The 25,324-nt window shown below is 45.1% G+C and overlaps 1 protein-coding gene across 6 annotated transcripts in view; it reads right to left on the reverse strand.

Moving 5' to 3' along the window:
* LOC119975916 (diacylglycerol kinase delta-like) overlaps nucleotides 1-25,324 on the reverse strand; it is a 169,963-nt gene that overhangs the window by 34,481 nt on the left and 110,158 nt on the right. For 5 of the 6 annotated variants that reach the window (XM_038815860.1, XM_038815858.1, XM_038815859.1 and 2 more), the window contains 12 exons: nucleotides 24,185-24,291; nucleotides 19,954-20,079; nucleotides 18,318-18,420; nucleotides 16,417-16,579; nucleotides 13,806-13,914; nucleotides 12,575-12,714; nucleotides 11,438-11,522; nucleotides 10,755-10,849; nucleotides 9,993-10,092; nucleotides 6,158-6,422; nucleotides 5,594-5,746; nucleotides 4,453-4,581 (listed from right to left, as the gene is read on the reverse strand). In XM_038815860.1, the coding sequence (XP_038671788.1) occupies nucleotides 4,453-4,581; nucleotides 5,594-5,746; nucleotides 6,158-6,422; nucleotides 9,993-10,092; nucleotides 10,755-10,849; nucleotides 11,438-11,522; nucleotides 12,575-12,714; nucleotides 13,806-13,914; nucleotides 16,417-16,579; nucleotides 18,318-18,420; nucleotides 19,954-20,079; nucleotides 24,185-24,291 (1,575 nt within the window). Of the gene's footprint in view, nucleotides 1-4,452; nucleotides 4,582-5,593; nucleotides 5,747-6,157; nucleotides 6,423-9,992; nucleotides 10,093-10,754; nucleotides 10,850-11,437; nucleotides 11,523-12,574; nucleotides 12,715-13,805; nucleotides 13,915-16,416; nucleotides 16,580-18,317; nucleotides 18,421-19,953; nucleotides 20,080-24,177; nucleotides 24,292-25,324 lie in introns of all 6 variants that reach the window. The other variant, XM_038815862.1, reaches the window with a different exon arrangement.

Genomic DNA, 25,324 nt, shown 5'->3' on the forward strand with positions numbered 1-25,324 from the left:
TGACCAGAAGGTGCAGTCAGTGACCAGAAGGTGCAGTCAGTGACCAGAAGGTGCAGCCAGTGACCAGAAGGTTCAGCCAGTGACCAGAAGGTGCAGTCAGTGACCAGAAGGTGCAGTCAGTGACCAGAAGGTGCAGTCAGTGACCAGAAGGTGCAGTCAGTGACCAGAAGGTGCAGGCAGTGACCAGAAGGTGCAGTCAGTGACCAGAAGGTGCAGTCAGTGACCAGAAGGCGCAGTCAGTGACCAGAAGGTGCAGTCAGTGACCAGAAAGTGCAGTCAGTGACCAGAAGGTGCAGTCAGTGACCAGAAGGTGCAGTCAGTGACCAGAAGGTGCAGTCAGTGACCAGAAGGTGCAGTCAGTGACCAGAAGGTGCAGTCAGTGACCAGAAGGTGCAGTCAGTGACCAGAAGGTGCAGTCAGTGACAAGAAGGTGCAGTCAGTGACCAGAAGGTGCAGTCAGTGACCAGAAGGTGCAGTCAGTGACCAGAAGGTGCAGTCAGTGACCAGAAGGTGCAGTCAGTGACCAGAAGGTGCAGTCAGTGACCAGAAGGTGCAGTCAGTGACCAGAAGGTGCAGTCAGTGACCAGAAGGCGCAGTCAGTGACCAGAAGGCGCAGTCAGTGACCAGAAGGCGCAGTCAGTGACCAGAAGGCGCAGTCAGTGACCAGAAGGCGCAGTCAGTGACCAGAAGGCGCAGTCAGTGACCAGAAGGCGCAGTCAGTGACCAGAAGGCGCAGTCAGTGACCAGAAGGCGCAGTCAGTGACCAGAAGGTGCAGTCAGTGACCAGAAGATGCAGTCAGTGACCAGAAGGTGCAGTCAGTGACCAGAAGGTGCAGTCAGTGACCAGAAGGTGCAGTCAGTGACCAGAAGGTGCAGTCAGTGACCAGAAGGTGCAGTCAGTGACCAGAAGATGAAGTCAGTGACCAGAAGGTGCAGTCAGTAACTGTAAGGGCAGTCTGTAACTAAGGTGCAGTCAATACCTGTAGGGGGCAGTCAGTAACCGTAAAGTGCAGTTAGTAACTGTATGCTGGTTTAGCACAGTGGGCTAAATAGCTGGCTTGTAATGCAGAACAAGACCAGCAGCGCGGGTTCAATTCCCGCACCGGCCTCCCCGAACAGGCGCCGGAATGTGGCAACTAGGAGCTTTTCACAGGAACAGGAGCGCCAATAAGCGATTATTATTATTAAGCTGCATTCAGTAACTGTAGGGGGCAGTCTGTAACTGTAAGGTGCAGTCAGTATTCTTAAAGTGCAGTTAGTAATTGTAAGGTGCAGTCAGTAACCATAACGTGCAGTCAGTAACTGTAAGGTGCAGTCAGTAACCATAACGTGCAGTCAGTAACTGTAAGGTGCAGTCAGTAACCATAACGTTGGGCAGACGGTAGCATGGTGGTTAGCATAAATGCTTCACAGCTCCAGGGTCCCAGGTCCGATTCCCGGCTGGGTCACTGTCTGTGCGGAGTCTGCACGTCCTCCCCGTGTGTGCGTGGGTTTCCTCCGGGTGCTCCGGTTTCCTCCCACAGTCCAAAGATGTGCGGGTTAGGTAGATTGGCCATGCTAAATTGCCCGTAGTGCCCTAAAAAGTAAGGTGAGGGGGAGGGGGGTGGGGGGTTGTTAGGTTACGTGGATACGTGGGTTTGAGTAGGGTGATCATGGCTCGGCACAACGTCGAGGGCCAAAGGGCCTGTTCTGTGCTGTACTGTTCTATGTTCTATAACGTGCAGTCAGTAACTGTAAGGTGCAGTCAGTAACCATAACGTGCAGTCAGTAACCATAACGTGCAGTCAGTAACTGTAAGGTGCAGTCAGTAACTGTAAGGTGCAGTCAGTAACTGTAAGGTGCAGTCGGTATTCTTAAAGTGCAGTTAGTAACTGTAAGCTGGTTTATCACAGTGGGCTAAACAGCTGGCTTGTAATGCAGAACAAGACCAGCAGCGCGGGTTCAATTCCCGTACCGGCCTCCCCGAACAGGCACCGGAATGTGGCAACTAGGGGCTTTTCACAGTAATTTAATTGAAGCTTACTTGCGCCAATAAGCAATTATTATTAAGCTGCATTCAGTAACGGTAATGGACAGTCAGTAACTGTAGGGGGCAGTCAGTAACTGTAAGGTGCAGTCTGTAATCGTAAGGTGCAGTCTGTAATCGTAAGGTGCAGTCTGTAAGCGTAACGTGCAGTTAATAACTGTAAGTTGTCAGCAAGTATAAAGTGTAGTCAATATCTAAAAGATGCATGTCAGTAACTGCAAGGTGTTCTCTGTAACTGCAAGGTGCAGTCAGTATGTATAAGTTGCAGTCAGTATCCATAAGTTGCAGTCAAGAACTCTAAGGTGTTGTCAGTAAGCATAAAGTGCAGTCAGAGGGCAGCACAGGAACACAGTGGTTAGCACTCTTGCTTCACAGCGCCAGGGTCCCGGGTTCGATTTCTGCATGGGTCACTGTCTGTGCGCTGTCTGGACTGTCTTCCAGTGTCTGCGTGGGTTTCCTCCGAATGTTCCGGTTTCCTCCCACAAGTCCCGAAAGACATGCTTGTTAGCTGAATTGGACATTCTGAATTCTCCCTCAGTGTACCCGAACAGGTGCCGGAGTGTGGCGACTAGGGGATTTTCACAGTAACTTCATTGCAGTGTTAATGTAAGCCTAGTTGGACAATAATAATAAAGATTATGATATTGTAATGCAGAACAAGACCAGTAGCGCGGGTTCAATTCCTGTACCGGCTCCTGGAATGTGGCAACTAGGGTCTTTTCACAGTAATTTCATTGAAGCTTACTCGCGCCAATAAGCGATTATTATTATTAAGCTGCATTCAGTAACTTTAAGGGGCAGTCTGTAACTGTAAGGTGCAGTCAGTAACTGTAAGGTGCAGTCTGTAACCTTAAGGTGCAGTCTGTAATCGTAAGGTGCAGTCTGTAATCGTAACGTGCAGTCTGTAAGCGTAACGTGCAGTCTGTAAGCGTAACGTGCAGTCAATAACTGTAAGTTGTCAGCAAGTATAAAGTATAGTCAGTATCTTAAAGATGCAAGTCAGTAACTGCAAGGTGTTGTCTGTAACTGCAAGGTGCAGTCAGTATGTATAAGTTGCAGTCAGTATCCATAAGTTGCAGTTAAGAACTCTGAGGTGTTGTCAGTAAGTATAAAGTGCAGTCAGAGAGCGGCAAAGGAACACAGTGGTTAGCACTGTTGCTTCACAGCGCCAGGGTCCCGGGTTCGATTTCTGCATGGGTCACTGTCTGTGCGTTGTCTGGACCTTCTCCCCGTGTCTGCGTGGGTTTCCTCCGAGTGTTCCGGTTTCCTCCCACAAGTCCCGAAAGACATGCTGTTAGGAGAATTGGACATTTTGAATTCTCCCTCAGTGTACCCGAACAGGTGCTGGAGTGTGGCGACTAGGGGATTTTCACAGTAACTTCATTGCAATGTTAATGTAAGCCTAGTTGTGACAATAATAATAAAGATTATGATATTATTATAAGATGCAGTCAGTATCTATAAGGTGCAGTCAATAACTGTAAGGTGTTGCCAGTGAGCATAAAGTGCATTCATAAGTATAAAGTGCAGTCAGTATCGGTCAGGTGCGGTCAGTACCTATAAGGTGCCGTGAGTATCTATAAGGTGCAGTCAGTATCTATAAGGTGCAGTCAGTAGCCAAAAGGTGCAGTCAGTAACCAAAAGGTGCAGTCGGTAACCAAAAGGTGCAGCCAGTAACCAAAAGGTGCAGCCAGTAACCAAAAGGTGCAGTCAGTAGCCAAAAGGTGCAGTCAGTAGCCAAAAGGTGCAGTCAGTAACCAAAAGGTGCAGTCAGTAACCAAAAGGTGCAGCCAGTAACCAAAAGGTGCAGCCAGTAACCAAAAGGTGCAGCCAGTAACCAAAAGGTGCAGCCAGTAACCAAAAGGTGCAGTCGGTAACCAAAAGGTGCAGTCAGTAACCAAAAAGGTGCAGCCAGTAACCAATAGGTGCAGTCAGTAACCAAAAGGTGCAGTCAGTAACCAAAAGGTGCAGTCAGTAACCAAAAGGTGCAGTCAGTAAATATAAGGTGCAGTCAGTAAATATAAGATGCAGTCCATAACTATGAGGTGCAATCAGTAACTGTGAGGTGCAATCAGTAACTGTGAGGTACAATCAGTAACTGTGAGGTGCACTCAGCCACTATAAGGTGCAGTCAGTAATAGCATAATCCTAGACTGTGAATGGAAGTAGAATATTTGGTTACAAGAAGCACCACAGAGAAGCCTGCTTTGCAACACCAAAAATGCTGCCACACCTTACACATTTTGCTGCACCAGTTAGTGTTTAGCAGCTGGAATGCTGCCTGGTTTTTCACTGTAGCCCGGGCAATGTGGCTAATTTTCCCTCTATAGCCCAGGGACAGTGAATTTGATACAGGAAGAGCTCTTATTCACTCTCCTCCCGGGATTCCTGTTTCACTGCTGATAATGTTGAATTCCATTACTTACTTGGGTAAAGAATCTTGGAGTTCAGCATTGGCAAGTTGTCTCGATTTCCTGTTGGAGTAGGAAGTGAGGAGGAGCTGCCAATCGATAAGCTTCCTTTACTGATCCTCCTCTCACAGGGAGACTTTGGCACTGCAATGACAACAGGACAACAGTCTCAATTGAACTTCATAGGTTACTACAAACTTGGATCCCTCATAACAATCCGGCAAGATTTACCCATGCAATCTGACGATCCTTAAATTGAAAAGCAGCACTCTTCAGGAATGTTAAAATTCAGGAGAAACACGATGATTGAAACCATGAAATTACCCCAAACAAAATTTGATTGATCATCTCAACGAAGATCGACATGAACCTTAAAATGCCACTAATTTCTGCTTGGTTGCAATTCCTGTATCTTATGACCATGATTGTAAAATCTCCTCAGAATACAGTACAGAACAGATGGGAGAAGGGCAGCAGTTGGGAAGAATCAAAAACAAATACTGAGAGTTGAACTTCCAGATTTTGAGTTAGTCATTTGTAGAAATGTCAAGTTTTTTCTTTCCCTTATTTTCTCATTTTACCCCTACACAAGCCAACATTTTTCAGAGAAAAAGCAGATACACCAGGATCAGCGCCATTTCTGCTCCCAGAGCTCAATCAGTTTTTGCTTCCAGAACTCAGTTCTATTCCTATCTTCAGATCTTGGTCAGTTCCATTCATATCTTCAGGCCTTGGTCAATGCCAATTCTGGTCCTGTCTCACTGCTACTCCTGGCCCCAGACCTCTTACAAAGTCTGTAAAGGTTTCACTTACTGTCAATCCATATCCGACTTTTAAAACATAACAATTATGGTTTTGGGTTCTCTTTCACTTCTCTCATTCTTGTGACGATTCTCCTCTCTTTTTAATCGCTTTCCTTTTTTCCCTAGTCCCATCTCTCTTCTGCATCTCCTTTTCCCAAATTGTACAAAAAGCATATTTGTCTTGGAACGGCTCCATGCTTTCCCTGAAAACCTAGAACTATCTTTGTGCCAACTTGAGTGTATAAGTCCACATCAGAGGCTTTTTTGGTAGAGAATGAGGGAAGTCTCTAATCACTCTCCCAATTGCTTCTATGCAGAGATATTAATTTAGCAGAAACATCAAGGTTCAGTACCTTTCCGGTAGACTCTTCCTTTTATGTTGGAGCTATATGAGGAGTGCAGTGAGATCTTGTCATCAGTTTGGGATTCTCTTCTTTCTTCCTCAGAGCAAAGACTAAAGGTGTAGCTTTCCTGATCCTGTGTCTGTGCATTCTGTTCATCCACAGCTAGACAGGGCAGAGAGAACATACGCTATAAATTATAACCAATTCAACAGTAAGGCTATAGCTGACCATGAGGTTTTCACAAAGACTAAAGAGGTGGCCAGGCTGTCTTCAACTTAAAATTGCGTTACATAAATGCAGTAATAATTACTGTTGTGTTGTTATATAATTACAATGCTGGTTGGTTTCTGTGAAGAAACTGAGCTGATAAAACCCATATACCTGTAATGTTTTGGCAATCAAAGGATAATATGTGGATAGTAGTGGCTAATGTCTCATTAGTTTGATGTTAGCCTTTAATTCAATAGAACCAAGAGTCAGGAGTCCATATGCAAACTTGCCAGGATGCTTGATGCCTCCCACATGAACACAAAATGCCAGCAATTGTGCAGTGAGCTGCTGATAATTTCTCACCTTTCTCTGCATGTTCTATAATCTGCCGTATCGCCTTCTTCAAACTATTTGCTCGTAACATGAGTTGCTCCCTCGGGCGGAATATCTGTGGTCTGGGGGAACAGGCTGGTCTTTCCTCAGCAAGGTCGCATATCATACTGGTTGTCTCACCATCTTCCTGTTCTTCTGCAATTGTTGGGGGTGGGTTTGGTAGGGATGATGCCGCCTGGGATTCATCACTGAGCGTTTTAAGCAGCGAGTCCAGTTTTTCTTTTAATACAGAGCACTGCAGTTAAAGGAAGAATATATCAGAATAGCTGGTAAAATTACTGTGAAAATAAAGAATGGTGGAGGTAGAAAAGATACACGAGTTGGATCTTATAGCATGAAGCAGCTTTCGGTAACTGATAGTTGAGGTGCTGATATAATAAACAGTAAAAGTGCTTCAGGGAATTTCCATACAGGAAATAATGACACAATAAATGAACCTATTGTTGTTTTCTTTATCTTTTATCCCCCCGTGCCCAGTGATGCACGAGGCAGACAAAGTACATGCTTACATCTGTTTCCATAGCTAGTTTTACCGGGACAGGTTACGAGGCTGCCGCCAGACACTTTAGTTTCAGGGGTGCCAATCCACATCAAGCATGGCTGACCTGGAGATTCTCCTATACTGACCGCCTACCATAAGCATATTGGAAGGACCTATAGGCCTATAATCAACCTGCTTGGCAACATAAATGCACCTTTCGTGGCCATCAAGTCCTGAAGTGGGATTTGAATCTGGAGCTTCTGGCACAAGGTATGGACGCTACCACTACGCCACGAGATCTGACAATACAGGGAGTGGGAGAAAAAAATGACTCAAAGTTGTACATAAGTTTTGTAGAAACAAATGGGGAGGCTTGGAAGCTCCTGCTGGAGAATACAGATGTGATGTCAGAGATCTTGATATAGGTTGGCTAAATGCACAGGAATATAGAATACTTTACATGAGAAAAAAAATAACTTCTTTAGAACAGAGCTGAACCTAGCCAGACCCGCTGCAGATAAGGTGGATATTTTGTGGGATGGGAGAAATGATCGGACAGGAATTAACAGTGGGAATCTGCTAGGTGCTGCCATGTTAGGAGGAGGGATTAGATCAGTAACACATTAGTGAGGATTTAATAACACCAGATGGAACATGCAGTTATTCTGGATGGTATCAACTTACCAGAGATGGACTGGAAAGTCTTCAAAGGGGGTAATAGAAGTGAAGCAATGGCCCTTTATTGTCCTAATAATGGGTTGATGTATGGCACAATTGATTAAGGAACCAAGGATGCTACTGAGAGATGGGCAACACATCACAGTCAGAGATTACGATATGGTGCAGTATAAGCATAGGTTTATGATGGACAAAATAATGAATAAGATTGAAACATTCATGTTTCAGAAGGCAGATTATGAGGCTGCACTGGCCAGCACTGTTCAAGGCAAAGAGGTTCCTATTTAGGAATATTCTACAGAGCACAGAACATTGCACACTGCTAAAGAAAGGAGGAAAAGATTAATGCAAGCAAAAAATGAAAGGACAAAGACAAGGTTGTTCATAATATATAGCTGGTATGTAGTGGCTGGCACAAAATAAAAAGAAAAAGGGAATAAAGGTTATAAAGCAAAAACTGAAATAAAAAATGAGGTTAGGATAGCAGGAACTACTTAGGACAAGTCAAGTATTTATAGAAAGATATTAGCAGAAGGCAATGTAAAACAGAAGAATGGAACCACTAAAGGATCCCAAAAATAACATTTAATGACTAAAGAACATTAAGGCCATATATGTTATGGATAAAATATTAGAAGCCATCTTGAAATGAGGGAGAATGAAACATTGGGGGGGGGGGGGGGGGGTCAGGTACAGTAAGAGGCAATCAACACAAAATGATGGGAGGTATTGGTGGGATTCTTTGCAAATAATAGTGGTACAGTTAAGATTTCAGCAAGGTCCATGGTGCTCAACAGTCTGTAAGGTCAAAAAGTGTGGAGGGAAGGCAAGCTGGTGAGGTGAGCTGAAAATTGGCTCAACGAGAGAAAGCAAGAGCTGCTTAGAAAGGATCAGCATGGCAAGTCATCTCCAGTCGGTTGTTATCAAGATCAGTTTAGTGTACATAAATTATTTGGAGCTGGCTATAGAAACAATGTTATCTACTTTTGCAGATAACAGCAAGGTGAGAGGAGGTTTCATGAAATAGGTTAAGAAGTCAACCAAATATAAAGGGATCCTGACTGGTGGGAAAATCAGCTAGAGTGGCAAGCAAAGTTCCTGCTTAGGTGTGTAGGTGCATGGCTGAGCAACTGCCTGAAAGATATTACTAAAGCCTTGTTTCATGTGAAGTACCACCACTGAAAAGAATTGCTCGAACTTGAAAACAAAATTTTAAAGGGAACGCATTAGTGGCAAGTGAATATTTAATATGGACAATGCAGAGCACAAAGTCTTGGAAAAAGAATAAGCTGTCCACAGCTGAATAGCTTACTGGTATTCATTGTCGGATCGCACACTTTAAGAATGGTCACGTTCACAACAATGGAAGAACTGACGCAGAGATTCCAACTAGCTAAGGGCAACAAACTCAGATACCTGCAGCTTAAAAACTTCCTACGGAAGGAGTCAAGGACATGCCCGCGACCACCACGACAGACACTATTAGAAGAACTACCGGATGCAGACATCCTAGGCAGAGGGAACTGTAGTGACACGTACGAACGACTGCTAGAGAGGGTTGACACCAAACTAGACACAAGGATGAAATGGGAGGAAGACTTGGTGTTCGAAATAGGGTGGGGACTCTGGAGTGAAGCACTGCACAGGGTCAACTCTACCTCCACATGTTCAACCTAACGCAGCTAAAAGTGGTACATAAAGCCCACTTGACCAGAACCCGAATGAGCAGATTCTTCCCGGAAGTGGAGGACAGGTGCCAACGGTGCCAAGGAGGCCCAGCCAACCATGCCCACATGTTCTGGTCTTGCCCCAGACTTGCTGGGTACTGGACAGCCTTCTTCGAGGCAATGTCCAAAGTGGTGCGGATGAGGGTGGATACCCCGAAAGGTCTTCGGGGTATCAGACCAGCCAGATCTATTCCTGGGGAGGAGGGAGGATGTCCTTGCCTTTGCCTTACTGATCGCCCACTGTAGAATCCTGCTTGGTTGGCGATCAGCAGCACCACCTAAAGCTGCAGACTGGCTGTCCGACCCATCAGAATTTCTCCAAATGGAGAAAATCAAATTCACCATCCATGGGTCAGAGGAGGGCTTCCACAAAACATGGGAGCCATTCACCTGACTGTTCCGAGACCTGTTTGTGGCCAAGACTTAAATAAATAAATAGCCAGTAGCCAGGGGGAATAGCCAGGACAAGATAGAAAGAGGAAAGCAAGGGAGGACTGGGGAGGGGGGGGGGTGGGTGGAAAGCAAGGTGAGGTAGCAAAACCCAGTAAGAAAAATTGGGGAGCAGCAGTGCAAAAGGGGGTAAGGGAGGTGGGGGGGGAGGGGGGGGGGGGGGGGGGGTGGAATCAAGAAGAGAGAAGCTGGAAGGGAGGGGTAGGGAGGATTGTAGGCTGAGCCAGCCAGGTGGCAACAGACTGTAAATAGAGAAACCTAAGAAGGAACTTTTGTGATTGCACAATAAATGAAAACGAACAGCAATATATATAATTTTGAAAATGTCAATAAAAAGATTTTTTTTTTAAATGGTCACTTGAGTGACACATCAGAGGGGGTGCCAGTACCTATGGAACTGTATCCCAACAAGAGTCAGGGCCACCAGGAGGGGGGAAATAAATAAGTGGCTGACTGCAGCTTTCCTTACCTTTCTCGCCATAGTCTCAGATTCTTCCCAGTTCTCGGTTGTCCTTTCATAAGCCTTCCCAACACGGGCAACAAAATCTTTAACTGTTTCGCAAAGCACTCTGCAAGGAGAAAGTAAATGAAAAAAGCATTGATCAGCACCTGACATCATTCAAACTAGATCTTGGTGCGTTTGACTTGAGCCACATATAGGCATCCTCTCAATGGCTCTGATGGTTTTTGTCACGCTCAACCAACCTTGACCCATCCATAGTTTATTTTTCTCTCCTGATTTGGTGATTGCCCAATACTAACTATATGACCCTCATTGAATCAGAGCAGCTGATGGGCTACAGTAGGGATCAGGAGCCACACTCCTGATTACTGAAGACTGCAAGGGTTTATGGCATTTATCATTGCTTCAACTTGTATTTTTGTACACCCAGATATGAATCTAAGCTTTTGTTTTATATGTTAACTGACGTTGGTTGTGAATATCAAGAAAGCTTAGACACTCCTGATGATAAAATAGCTGTACACTAAAAAAGTTAATTGGCATCTACTTATTTCATAAAAACATTTGGTTCCACAGATCTCACCAGTTGTTGCTCCAACTGAAAGAAGGCACAAATGTTATAGTCCGGTGTAGCAGGAGATTGGAGGGAACAGAGTTGCAACCAGACGGAATATTGAGGAGAACAGATAGAAAAAGTTGAAACTATTCAAGGCTTGTAAACTTAATGCCCTGGCTTAGTCTAGGTAAATGTTGTTGCATGTCACTCACTTTGCTGATGATATGACCACCGAATGCTGGTCTGATGTCAGGATTTTTGACAGGTGCGCAGCGACTGAATCCTCGTAGAATGAAATCTGTTGTACCTGAGAAAAATTGGAACACAGCACGAGAGTTAGATCAATCACCTTCACAATCTCGCCTACTTAACTTGGCACAAAACAAAAAAGTTATCATTTAGCTTGTTCAGGAATAAAGAGAAAGAACATAGGAATCAGAGTAAATCATTTAGTCCTTCGAGACTATTCAGCTATTCAATCTGATTTTGCTGATATGTATCTTTTGCCATTTTGACATCTATCAAATCTTCCCTTACCCATTTCAGATTTTCAGAAAGGTTCCTTATTATCACTACACATAAATGTTTTTAAAAACCTTTCCAACTGTGGTATACATGGAACATAAGCCTACTAGTTGTAGAGATAGTTCTGAGGAAAGAACTTGGAGAGAATCTGTCAATTATCGCAAACTAACTCCACCCCAAAATGCGAATTTATCTGCGAATATGGAAAAAAGGTTTGGGACCCTCATCCCACCATTAGGATGCACAATGTCGGAGGGTTGACTAGATTATTACTCAGCTTCACTTCTATTGTGTGAGCTTGATCCTTGCATTCCCTGACAAGTGTTTTCGAGGTGTTGAGCTCTTTACCTATACTATGCAAACTCCTTACCTCTAAATCGTCACTGAAATCCTCCGTTCCTAATGAAGATGAGGAGTGTCGAGGAACTTTTGTCTCGTAAACCATGATACCCCATCTGTAAAAATGAATATTGATTAGATACTGCATGTGGGTTTCACATTTTCTCAGCTGCAGTGCATTATTCGAGGTTATAATGCTCCCCTCAATTATGCATCATTACTCTAAACACCCTTACATCATGCACCATTCCTTTTCTCCTTGCAGCATGCACTATTCCCTTCCATCCATAACATGCATCATTACCTCACTCCCATATCGTGCACTATTAATCTTCACCCAGTACCATACTCTGTTATGCTTCCCTTGTACTACGCATCATTAGTCTCCCACTCTTCCGATACATCATTATCCTTTTCCCACTACTATGCACCAATCCCAAGCTTATAGGGAGATAAGCACCCTGCTCCAAACTTTGTGGTGTTAACCTGTACACTCAGCAAATAGCCTCTCACATATGCAGCAGAAATGCCTGTTACCTGTCCCTCTGTTGCTTCCTGATTGTTCCGCCATCGTTCCCTTCCCTATTCCCTGAGCCGACTGGTTTAGGATAATGAATCAAGGTGCTGGATGGCATGTCCCAGGGATCCGCAATGCTTGCTGTTGTCTCAGCCACATCTGCACTGTGTTGTGATGTTTGTTATTTGTGCAGTAAACTTTCTTTCATCATTTCTCAGTTACTGACCTTTTTGGCTTCTGCCACACATGTCTATAAGTTTGAGTTTGGTGCTGAATGTCTTATCGCCTCACCTCCTTGTCAGCATTAACTATCCTGGGATAAAAATTCCACAAGCATCAACAAGTGTCTGAGCCTAAAAACTGTCAGATTACTTGACTGTGAGGAAACATCACAGCTGCACCCAATTCAGTCCTCACTCAACATCCACATATGTGCACTTTCCAACAGGACTGTAGTCAGGTGCAGGAACCCTGACTGCTTTGCCCCCTCCCAGAATCAAAGATATGAAGTCATTGTGTATCCAAGTACAGAGGTAATGGTGGTATTGCACAATTGTTATTTAAGTGAAATCAACAGAATGGAGAGTAACAGGCTCCACGTCTCACTGATGTAATGAAGGAAAATCATTGAATTTTGAACAACTTTCTCACCTATCCAGCATTTTTGTGCTCGCTCGCTCCAGTTTCTCCAGGATTTGAGGGAGCTGTGTGTCATCATCACAGGCCGAACCCCATCCCAGCACACGTGCCAGGTCATTACCGGTACCCAAAGGTAGAACTCCCATCTGGCACTGAAATAGTTTGGAAGTTATTAAAAACAAGGTAAGAGAGTCAGCGATTTCCTGAAACATCCCACCCTCAAATACAACATTCTGTCTCACACCCTCCATAACCTCCTACATTGCCCTCAAATGTAGCCTCTGATAATAATGTAAAGAGTGAAATGTTGGGTCCAATGTTAGAATTATCAGACACGGAATAAAAATGAAGATGTCCTAAGTGAACTTCAGGAAGAAGTGGGATGAGGGACTCAATCATCAAACTGAATATTTTGGATGGCGGGGCTTCCTTTCCCATCAGAAGAGTTGGCAGGGAACACATCTTGATTGGTTGGCAGCTCTCTAATCCCTCCAGTGACAGGACCTGCTGTAGGTAAAAGAGGAAGTGCTGAAGATGCCTCAGCCTTAGTCCCAGGACTGGACAGCAAGGTAGGTTTTTCGGGGTCCTCAGGTGAAGAGTGGGGTATTGGGGGAAGAGGCCAGAGCCGGTGGTGTGTGTGTGTGTGTGTGTGTGTGTGGGGGGGGGGGGGGGGGGAGAAGAGAGAGAGAGAGAGAGAGAGAGAGAGACAGAGGGAGGAAGAGAGCGAGCCAGCGAGAGGGAGGGAGAGAGAATGGAAAAAGGGAAGCCCAGCGGCCAGCCCGATGCCTTCACCCAATAATTTTCTAACTACCCCACAGCTTGGGAAATCCTCCCCCAGCCTAAATATTGAGGCAGGGTGGGAGACGGCCCTTAACTGGTTAATAATTGGCCACTTAAGAACCTCAGTTGGGGCAAAGGCAAGCATTTCAGCAGAGACTTTGCCTACTCCAGCATAAAATTACTGTGTGGTTGAGGCCGGCAGGAACCCAGTGGGAAGGCTGTTCCTTCCATTTAACACTCACTCCGCCGCCTAAAAATTCACTGTCATGGGAGTGTGAAATTCAGTCCATGGGCTCTTTTTGTATTTGGATTGATTGCTCTCTGTTCATTTTGGATTTACATTTACTTGGTTGTGGAACCATGAACAGCAGCTATGGTTTGTTGTTATTGTGTCTCTATCTCCAATCAAAAAGAGCAAGATGATTTATTAGCAGATTTTTCTACAGCACACTCCAAACAATACCTGTTTGTGGAGATTGAGACTATCGATTTCAGACAGTACCCATCCAACACTGCCATCTCCACCACACACAAGGATTCGAAATGTGTCAAACTTCTGGAACAACCGCAAACTGTAAACAAAAAAAAACATGTAAAATGACACTGTAATTTGGATTACACTGTCTGAAAACAAACACGATGTGGAGATGCCGGCGTTGGACTGGGGTGAGCACAGTAAGAAGTCTTACAACACCAGGTTAAAGTCCAACAGGTTTGTTTCAAACACGAGCTTTCGGAGCACGGCTCCTTCTTCAGGTGAATGGAAAGGCTTGTTCCAGAAATGTTTATATAGACACAGTCAGAGATGCCCCGGAATGCGAGCACCTGCAGGCAATCAAATCATCAAAGATGCAGAGAGAGAGGTAACTCCAGGTTAAAGAGGTGTGAATTGTCCCAAGCCAGTTCAGTCGGTAGGCCTCTGCAAGTCCAGGCTTGTTGGTGGGGGCCGAATGTAATGCAACATGAATCCCAGATCCCGGTTGAGTCCGCATTCATGCGTGCGGAACTTAGCTATAAGTTTTTGCTCAGCAATTTTGCGTTGTCGCGTCTCCTGAAGGCCTCCTTGTAGAATGCTGACCCGGAGATCAGAGGCTGAATGTCCTTGACTGCTGAAGTGTTCCCCAACTGGAAGGGAACAGTCCTGCCTGTTGATAGTCGCACGATGCCCGTTTATTCGTTGTCGCAGTGTCTGCATGGTCTCGCCAATGTACCACGCTTCGGGACATCCTTTCCTGCAGCGTATGAGGTAGACTACATTGGTCGAGTCGCACGAGTATGCGCCGCGTACCTGGTGGGTGGTGTTTCCACGTGGAAACTGTAGCTGACGTGGAAACGTGGAAACTTTCCTCATACGCTGCAGGAAAGGATGTCCCGAAGCGTGGTACATTGGCGAGACCATGCAGACACTGCGACAACGAATAAACGGGCATCGTGCGACTATCAACAGGCAGGACTGTTCCCTTCCAGTTGGGGAACACTTCAGCAGTCAAGGACATTCAGCCTCTGATCTCCGGGTCAGCATTCTACAAGGAGGCCTTCAGGAGACGCGACAACGCAAAATTGCTGAGCAAAAACTTATAGCTAAGTCCCGCACGCATGAATGCGGACTCAACCGGGATCTGGGATTCATGTCGCATTACATTCGGCCCCCACCAACAAGCCTGGACTTGCAGAGGCCTACCGACTGAACTGGCTTGGGACAATTCACACCTCTTTAACCTGGAGTTACCTCTCTCTCTGCATCTTTGATGATTTGATTGCCTGCAGGTGCTCGCATTCCGGGGCATCTCTGACTGTGTCTATATAAACATTTCTGGAACAAGCCTTTCCATTCACCTGAAGAAGGAGCCGTGCTCCGAAAGCTCGTGTTTGAAACAAACCTGTTGGACTTTAACCTGGTGTTGTAAGACTTCTTACTGAAAACAAACACAAGTAATGACAATCACAAGAACCCAAATAATGTTCCCAAACTGGTTTAGCTGCATTCCTTAATTGAATATCACTCCTATGTAGGTGATTATCATTCCATCTGCGCCTTCCCTTTCTTCTTACACAGTTCTGTTTCTACTCTTCCACATTTGTTTCCCCACCCAGCTACCGCTCACAATGATGGAATCATAGAACAAAGGCAACTTGTCCATAGGTACCTGCTCATTATCCTTACCTTCAGTAGCCCTCATCTCATCTTTTGTTTTAAATACTTCCCCTTGCTGAACTATGGCTCACTTTGCTAATTTTTCAATTTAAGAAATCATTCATTTCTCATTATTACTTATTTTGTTCTTGTCAAGTACCCTTGCCATCAGTTATATTGTGGTCACTGCTTTGACTGCTCCATTTTTGGGCCATTTACTTGCCCTGCGTTATTAGGCAGAAACATGTGGAATACTATCTCCTTCTCATTGCATATTAGTCCGGAACCCATTGCAAGAAAGAGCTTTCTGTTAACACAAATATTTGACTTATTCGAGTGTACTCAAATCTCCAATTATAATATTTTATACACACACAATTACAGCTATTATTATGGAAATACAATTTCTGCAATTATACATTAGAATTCCCACAATTAGCCCTCAGTAATAGATCCCTTAATTGGACCTCAATGATAAATCCCACAACCAGAGCTCCGTTTTAGCTCCCACAATTACAATTGTTACAACCCGCACAATTAGGGCTTCCACAATGTTAACTCTCACAATTTAAACAATTGCTGGGTGGTTTGCATAAGCATTTAGCTAGCCTCTGTTTTCTCACTGTGGCCAATGCTTTGTGTTTGAGCTTAGACAATTAAGACCAGCATGGTATTCCAAACATGGATGGTGCAACATAGCTGGGCCCCATCCTGTTGCCATCTGCCACCCATCCATGAACACTCTCCAGCAGGGGCCACTGGAGAGTGACCAGGAGCAGGAATTCTGATGATTTTTTTGCCCCCCCACCTTAATCCAAGAGACCAAAGTTATTGCAGTAGTTCCTTTTTTGTTTTAACAAAATTTGCACTCTATCCCAGTAGTCTGATAAATCTAAACTGCAAAGGTGTGTGCTCTAAGGAAACTTGAAGCACCTCCTACCCAAGATGCGGGCCTCCGTTCATCAAGTCAAACACCTGAGCCGGGTTCAGTAACTGCTTGAATCTTCTTAAGAACTTCACCCCTTGGTTATCTCCGCTCTTAGAGTTCACAAATACAAGAAGTGGACTGGTACATGATGGTGGGCACGTTGCTTTCCAAAACCCTGAAGAACAGCAGAAATGTAATTACAAAGTTTAATGAAAATGTTGCTCATTGAAAAAAATGTGATGAGTTTAGCAATTGCATGACCCCCTGTCTCTCTTACATATGAAGATACGAATTAAGAGCCAGAGTAGCCCGTTTGAATCTGCTCTGCCATTCAACAAGGTCATGGCTGATCTGATTGTGGCTTCAACTCCAGTTACCTTTTTACATCTGATACCCTTTGATTCCCTCGTCAATCAAGAATCTAAATAAATCAGCTTTAAAAATATTCAATGACCCTGCCTGTTTTGCTCTCTGGAGAATAGGATTTCACAGACTCACGACCCACTGAGAGAAAAAATTTCTCCTTGTCTCCATCTTAAATGGGAGGCCCCTTTTTTTTTTAAAACTGCGGCCTGTAGTTCCAACCTCTCCTGTAGAGAAATAATTTGTTTTTATCTCCTAGCTAGCTTTCTCTCCTCCTCCAATTTCTCCCTATTTTATTTTGCCATTAGAACATTGAACATAGAATTTGCAGTGCAGAAGGAAGCCATTCGGCCCATCGAGTCTGCACCGGCTCTTGGAAAGAGTATCCCACTTAAGCCCCACACCTCCACCCTATCCCCGTAACCGAGTAACCCCACCTCACCTTTTTTGGACACTAAGGCCAATTTAGCATGGCCAATCCACCTAACCTGCACATCTTTGGACTGTGGGAGGAAACCGGAGTACCCGAAGGAAACCCACAAAGACACGGGGAGAACGTGCAGACTCCGCACAGACAGTGACCCAAGCTGGGAATCGAACCTGGGACCCTGCCGCTGTGAACCAACCGTGCTGCCCTTTCTTTGCTGGTTTTTATATTCTGTCCAATCTTCTGACCTGCCACTCATCTTCTTGGAATTATAAGCTTTCTCTTTCAACCTCTCTAACGTGCCTTAGTTAACCACTGACAATTTGACCTTTCCCTGGAGACTTCCTTTCTCACTGGAATATATCTTTGTTGAGTGTTACAAAATATCTCTTTAAATGTCTGCCACCACATTTTTCCTGACTTATCCCTTAACCTAATTTCCCAGTTCACTTTAGCCATCACTGTCTCCTTATCCTCATAATTGCCCTCATTTAAGTTCAAAACACAAGTCTTAGATTCATTCTTTTCTTCCTCAAACTAAATGCAAAATTCAACCATGATATGATTGCTACTACCTAGGGGCTTCTTTGCTATGAGGTTATTCATTAATCCTATTTGGTTGCATATTACCAGATCTAGAATAGCCTGCTCTCTGGCTGGCTCTACAACATGCTGCTCCAAGAAATTTTCCCAAAACCACTCCGGAAAACCTGGAATGCTATCTTTGCCAATTTGATCTGCTCAATCTATATGCAGATTAAAATCATCCATGATTATCACTGTACCTTTCACAAAAACGCCTATTTTTTTCTTCCTGTATACTCTGCCCTATAGAGCAGTTACTGTTAAGAGGCATTTACACTGTTTGATTGTAAGTTGGGGCCATTGCTAATTTAATTGGTTTAGATCCTACCACTAATGGAGAGGGCCAAACACCCCACCTGCTCTCAGCTCGGGTCAAACATTTCACTAATTTCTAGCTTTAGAAAAATCCTTGAGTTAAATGTCCCACTCATTTACAGCCTTGGTTTAATTCCAATCTCTGTGTCCCCCTCAGTTTGATAGCACAGTAAATGCAGACAATCTGCTCTTTGAACAAGTGAAACAAATGTGTTGAACTCACCATCAGAGTCGATACTGTTAAGTGCAGTTGGAGGAATAACGGAAACTTTACACTGCCCCAGTGGACATTTGATAGGAAGCATGTCTTTACAGGCTGTGTGTACCTAAAGGCAATGAATATGACATAGAAATGAGCACACCATAATCCACACAGTATGGTCAAAACTGAACAGAAGACCAGAGAACAAAGTGACTTAGGAGTGAGGGAAGAGATACTAATTTAGTACCTGTTAAAGGTTACTACAGATTGTAGTCCCTGATTCAGATAGTTGCATTAAGTTAACTTATTTGCTAAAGAATTGAAATTCAGTAAAATTTCAATGGGAGAAGGATGATGATAATAATCTTTATTCATGTCACAAGTAGGCTTACATTAACACTGCAATGAAGTTACTATGAAAATCCCCTAGTCCCCATACTCCGGCGCCTGTTTGGGTACACTGAGGGAGAATCCAGAATGTCCAATTCAACTAACAAGCGAGTCTTTTGGTATCTAACCGGGACTACAAAAATATAGGTTCAGCTACACCCAGCTAAATATTGCCACAGCTTCAAATAAAATTATCCGGTGACAAATGGTAAAATCTCTTAATCTGTGTAGTGTACACCATTCCTGAATTTCAATATATAGCATTCAATGCACAGAAATTAACTTGTTCCAATGCAGTGTTCAAATATTTTCAGTCTATCACAGCTGTGAGCCAGCTTCCTGCTTCTTCCTGGCACTGTTCCCTCTCTGCAGGAATGGACCCTATGCAGGGCTCTCGTACTGGTCTGATGCTTGATCCAGTAAATTCTGCGGCCAGATAAAGGATACTCAGGATACAGTCCCGAAGACCATCCATGGCAAAATCAACTTCACAGGGAAGACTGGGAGAGCTGGGACTGTCTAGAACAGTGTGGAGAGACAGGGAGCAAAGATGGGGATCAGAGTAAAGACAGAAAGCTTGGATGAGAAAGTAAGCAATGGAGGTGAGATGCAAAGTGGGTGGAAGTGGACATGTGGGAGATGGTGAGTGTAATTAGGGGAAATAGAGAACAAGTGTGGACGGGGGCAGTGAGCTGAAAAGTGGGTAGACAGGAGAGAATGAGGGTGAGAAGAATGAGCAGTGAGAAGGAGGAATTGACGTGAGGGCTGGGAAAGATGGGAAGACGAGACATAATGGCAGAGTTAGGTGAGAGCAGAGAGATGGGGTGGGGAGGGAGAGACAAAGGGCATTCTGAGCAGGGAACAAGGAAAAATGGGAAGTGAGGGAGATTAGGAAAACAGAACAGAAGACAAAGAGCAGTCAGGTAGGTGGAGGAGAAAGGGATAAGATGTGGGGTACTGGTTGGGGAAATCAGGTATCACAGTGTAATAATCAGTTATGGGGACACAGAAGCTTCTAATTTTGCAAAGAGTGATGTAAAAAGTTTGTGAATTGACTTCTATCAAATTGAAATGCAGCAATGAAATTTTCAACAATTTAAAAAGAAAATGTCATCTTTTACCTAGTTGTGTGGTTTAAGATTGTTTAAAACTGTGCTCAAAGCGGTGAGGGTGACAAATCAAATGAAAATCACCATTTACCACCATTATGAATGGACCCTGTCCTGACTAACAAACAATAAAAATGTTCTGATCAGTCTCTGCTCACCATCGCCTTACACCACAGGCAGCGCCAATCCTGCAGGCGCAGAACACTGCCACATGTTTTGTCACAGACAGTACATTTTGCGCTGACAGGCAGGTTGCCTTCCAACCACTGGTGTGGCATTGAGACCTGAATAAGGGAGATAGAAGAGAATTACAATATAACATGAGCATTAGTATAGACAGCAATGAGAAAAAGACACAAACCAAAGTGCAACAGTGGCACCAGCACAAACCACAGATAAGGAGTAATAACAGACGCCATCAAAAGGGACAAGCAAGGCCTCAGCAAAATAGCCTGTAGAAACCCACAAAAAGATGCCAGGAGAGACCCCAATGTAAGGGCACAGCTCGGATCCCAGCGTAAGGGGACAGCACGGACCCCAGTGTAAGAAACAGCACAGGTTCCAGCGTAAGAGACAGCACAGACCTCGGCGTAAGAGACAGCACAGGCTCCAGCGCAAGAGACAGCAAAGGTTCCAGCGTAAGAGACAGCACAGTCTCCAGCATAAGAGACAGCAAAGGCTCCAGTGTAAGGGACCAGCACAGGACCAAATGTAAGGGGCCAGCACGGACCCCAGTGTAAGGAGGCAGCACGGACCCCAGTGTAAGGGGCCAGTATGGACCCCAGTGTAAGGGACCTGCACGGACCCCAGTGTAAGAGACAGCATAGTCTCCAGCGTAAGAGACAGCACAGACTCCAGTGTAGGGGGCCAACATGGACCCCAGTGAAAGGGTCCAGCACAGCCACCAAATTAAGGGACAAGCACAGACCCCAGTATAAGGGACCAGACCAAACCCCAGAGTAAGGGACCAGCGTGGAACCCAGTGTAAGGGACCAGAACGGACCCCAGTGTAAGGAGCCAGCACGGTCCCCAGTGTAAGGGACCAGCACAGAACCCAGTGTAAGGGACCAGCACGGACCTCAGTGAAAGGGACCAGCACAGAACCCAGTGTAAGGGACCAGCACGGACCCCAGTGTAAGGGACAAGCACAGACCCCAGTGTAAGGGACCAGCACGGACCCCAGTGTAAGGGACCAGCACGGACCCCAGTGTAAGGGACCAGCACGGACCCCAGTGTAAGGGACCAGCACGGACCCCAGTGTAAGGGGCCAGCACGGACCACAGTATAAGGAGCCAGCACAGACCCCAGTGTACGGAGCCAGCAAGAACTCCAGTGTAAGGAGCCAGCATGGACCTCGGTGTAAGAGACAGCACAGACTCCAGTGTAAAGGACCAGTGCGGACCCCAGTGTAAGAGACAGCACAGACTCCAGTGTAAGGGGCCAACATGGACACCAGTGTAAGGGGCCAGCAAGGACCCCGGTGTAATGGGCCAGCACGGACCCCAGTGTAAGGGACCAGTGCGGACCCCAGTGTAAGGGACCAGCACGGACCCCAGTGTAAGGAGCCAGCAGGGACCCCAGTGTAAGGGGCCCGCAAGGACCCCGGTGTAAGGGGCCAGCACGGACCCCAGTGTAAGGGGCCAGCACGGACTCCAGTGTAAGGGGCCAGCAAGGACCCCAGTGTAAGGGACCAGCACGGACCCCAGTGTAAGGGACCAGCATGGACCCCAGTATAAGGGACAGCAAGGACTCCAGTGTAAGGGGCCAGCAAGGACTCCAGTGTAAGGGGCCAGCAAGGACCCCAGTGTAAGGGACCAGCACGGACCCCAGTGTAAGGGACCAGCATGGACCCCAGTATAAGGGACAGCACGCACCCCAGTCTAAGGGACCAGCACGGACCCCAGTCTAAGGGACCAGTATGGACCCCAGTGTAAGGAACCAGCAAGGACCCCAGTGTAAGGGGTCAATATGGACTCCAGTGTAAGGGACTAGCACGGACCCCAGTGTAAGGGACCAGCACGGACCCCAGTGTAAGGGACCAGCATGGACCCCAGTATAAGGGACCAGCACGGACCCCAGTCTAAGGGACCAGTATGGACCCCAGTGTAAGGAACCAGCAAGGACCCCAGTGTAAGGGGCCAGTATGGACCCCAGCTTTAGGGACCAGCACGGACCCAATGTTAGGGACCAGCATGGACCCTAGTGTAAGGGGCCAGTATGGACCCCAGTGTAAGGAACCAGCAAGGACCTCAGTGTAAGGGGCCAGTATGGAGCCCAGCGTTAGGGACCAGCACGGACCCCAATGTTAGGGACCAGCACGGACCCCAGTGTTGGGGACCAGCATGGATCCCAGCAGTGATTTCTTGGCTTTAGCCATTTGTAACTGATACCCAAATACTGCAATGAAAAATGGTCACTGTGAAAATGTTTACGAGATGCACTGCGCCATTGAGCTACAACTGGACCAATAGATGAAACTTATGATAATCCACAATTGTCAATTTTGGAATAGGTGCCTGCCAGCATAGTCAAAGTGCTCTGCACAGCTCAAAAAAAGGTATACAGTGTTTTAAACATGACATGCAGATTTTCATCAGTAATCTGGTCCTTGCAGTAAAGCATAAGTGCATATACATATCAGCCTTGGTTAACTGGTAGCATTCTCGCCTGCAACCCGGAGAGGGTTCAAAGACCCATCCAGAAAGTTGATTTAACACTTTATTGACAGTTCTTTTATTTTAAATTTAGAGTACCCAATTATTTTTTTCCAATTAAGGGGCAATTTAGCGTGGCCAATCCACCCACCCTGCACATCTTTGGGTTGTGGGGGTGAAACCCATGCAGACACGGGGAGAATGTGGAGTTTCCACATGGACAGTGACCCAGGGCCGGGATCGAACCCAGGTCCTCAGCGCCTTAGGTAGCAATGCTAACCACTGCACCACACGCCGCTCACTTCAGTGACAATTTTGATGGACAGTAAGAAATCTTACAACACCGGCTTAAAGTCCAACAAGTTTGTTTCAAACACTAGCTTTTGGAGCACTGCTCCTTCCTTAGGTGAATGAGGATTCCACCAATTTTGATGGAATTCTACACAGTCAGAGATACCATCCTTTAAATATATCTAGGAGTGTCTGCTCAGGTGAACATTCAAAAATCCCAAAACACTAAACAAAGAATTACAAGTAAATTCTTCTGCTGACTTTTTAGTATTTATCCCTCAAGCTCAATCAGCAATAGCTATGCACAAATTGCCCATATTTGTCTATATTATAACAGTGACTCTACTTCAAAAGGTAATTCTTTGGCTATTAATCTCGGGATGATCCAAAGAGTTTGTGAAAGATGCTAGTTCTTCAAGATCAAGCTGACCTCAGGAAACCAAAGTAAAATAGGCTGCTTTACCATGTTATACCAGTGGGGGGGAAGCTCCAATATTTAAAATACAAACTGGATTTTCAAGAGAGAGCTCAGTTCTGCAGCATACCGTCAATGGGCCAGCTCGGTGGCTCAGTGGTTAGCACTGTTACCTCACGGTGCTGAGGAACCAGGTTCGATCCCGGCCTTGGATCATTTTCCGTGTGGAGGTTGCACATTCTCCCTGCGTCTGCAGGGGTCTGACCCTCACAACTTAAAAAGATGTGTGGGGTAGGTGAATTGACTACGCCACATTGCCCCTTAATTGGAAAAAAGAATTGGGGTACTCTAAATTTATTTTTTAAATGCTACTGGTCTTTTTCATCTGAAAATTTCAATTTTAAATGCTTCTATTTTATGGATAATAATCACCCACCCTGGTAACTTCTCACTGCCAAGTGTTATATTCCTCTTGGTACTACTCGTTGTTCTGTGCCATGTTCCTTCTGGTATCCATTTGACTCCCAGTGCCACATTCCTTAGATAAAACAGTCGCTGTTCAGTGTCACTTTCCCACTAGCTTTTACTGACTGCCCAGGATCACATTCCCCTGCTAACCATTCATTGCTCAATGCCATGAGTCCCTGATGGAATTACTTTACACAACTTCCTAAATTCAACCTTGCTATATTTATAGCAAGTAAACAGAGCAACACCTTCAAGCGGCTATTGGATAGGTACATGGATTACGGTAGAATGATGGAGTGTAGATTCATTTGTTCTTAATCTAGCACAAAAGTTTGGCACAACACCATGGGCCTAAGGGCCTGTTCTGTGTTGTATTTTTCTATGTTCTATGTTTACCAGTCCTAACTCAAGCTGCAAAAGGAGGCTGCTCACTGCACCAATAGATCAACTATGATGAATTCCATTTGCAGGACAGTGCCTGGGGTCCGTGCCAGGCTCTAACCAACATTCGCTCTGCTTTCAATTTATCAGCACTCGCTTGTCTCTTCACTTACAACATACCCCATCTTCATCTTCAATTATATCTTTGGCAATTGAGGCCAACGTTGTCCACTTGCAGTTGTTGGTGGCTCTCACAGCACAGCGTTTGTGAGCTTTGAATTTACACACTGTGAACCAGAAAGGAGAAGACACGTGAGAGTCTTCAACAATTATTGTGCAGTCAAGTGTTATATTTGTGGGACAGTGGGGATGAGAATGTATAGAAGAGTCCCATCACAGACTAAAAGTAAATCCACAAATCCTAGCTAGGCAACATCTGCTGATTGTCTTCCATTAGGACTTGCAAGATGGGCCCCATAACCACCAGATTGTACACCTCCTTATTATGATGTATGGAGTTGCCCATCTCCCAAATCCAAATCATGAATGGCTGTCATTGAGGCAGGGCAGAGGCTATGCCTCCAAACAAGGCTATTGGGAACACCCATGCTAGGTTGGGAGCCTCCTAGTTTGCAGCCTTTGTGCCAATGGGACCTAGATTCTCTTTATTAGAACCAGTTTTAGGTACAATATCTAAGCCTTAGAATCCCTTATGAAGCAAAAAATATCACTTATTATGGCCTCCTGTATGATCATAACTCTTTAAAGAGACAGTCTTATTATCTGTATCCTTTACCACCACACAGTAGTGTACTATTATGATTCCACCATTTAGATCCTCCATAGAAAGGGGTGAACTGTTAGGTGCTCGTTTTGTGGCAGTCTCATTATCAGGGACCATTATAGAAGGGACTTCACTAATCAACTATTCTAAATGTCCTTTTAAGTTTTGTTGATTTTGTTTTTTCTCGTACTTATTCCTTGCTTAGATATCACAGTTGATTATATAATCCAACACGCTACGTACAATCAGTTTGGCCATACAACTGGGCATTAAGTAATGGGGTAGTCACTGACCCAAACTTATTGTGGGGCGTACAAATATACAACTAAAATGTCTCATACCACTTAGCTGTTCGAATCCTGCCAACCCAAAGTCTGATTTGGCAATAAATAAACCAGAGTATTCAGCAAAAAAAAAAAACAACCCAAGAATAAACAAAGGAAAAATGTGAAAAAGAAAGACAAGTTTTAAAACTTTTTTAAAGTTTATTTTAAAAGGCTAATTCCAGAGAAACAGGAAGAATCCATCGCTCCCTA

Source organism: Scyliorhinus canicula, chromosome 13 (genome assembly GCF_902713615.1).
Source record: "Scyliorhinus canicula chromosome 13, sScyCan1.1, whole genome shotgun sequence".
NCBI lineage: Eukaryota > Metazoa > Chordata > Chondrichthyes > Carcharhiniformes > Scyliorhinidae > Scyliorhinus > Scyliorhinus canicula.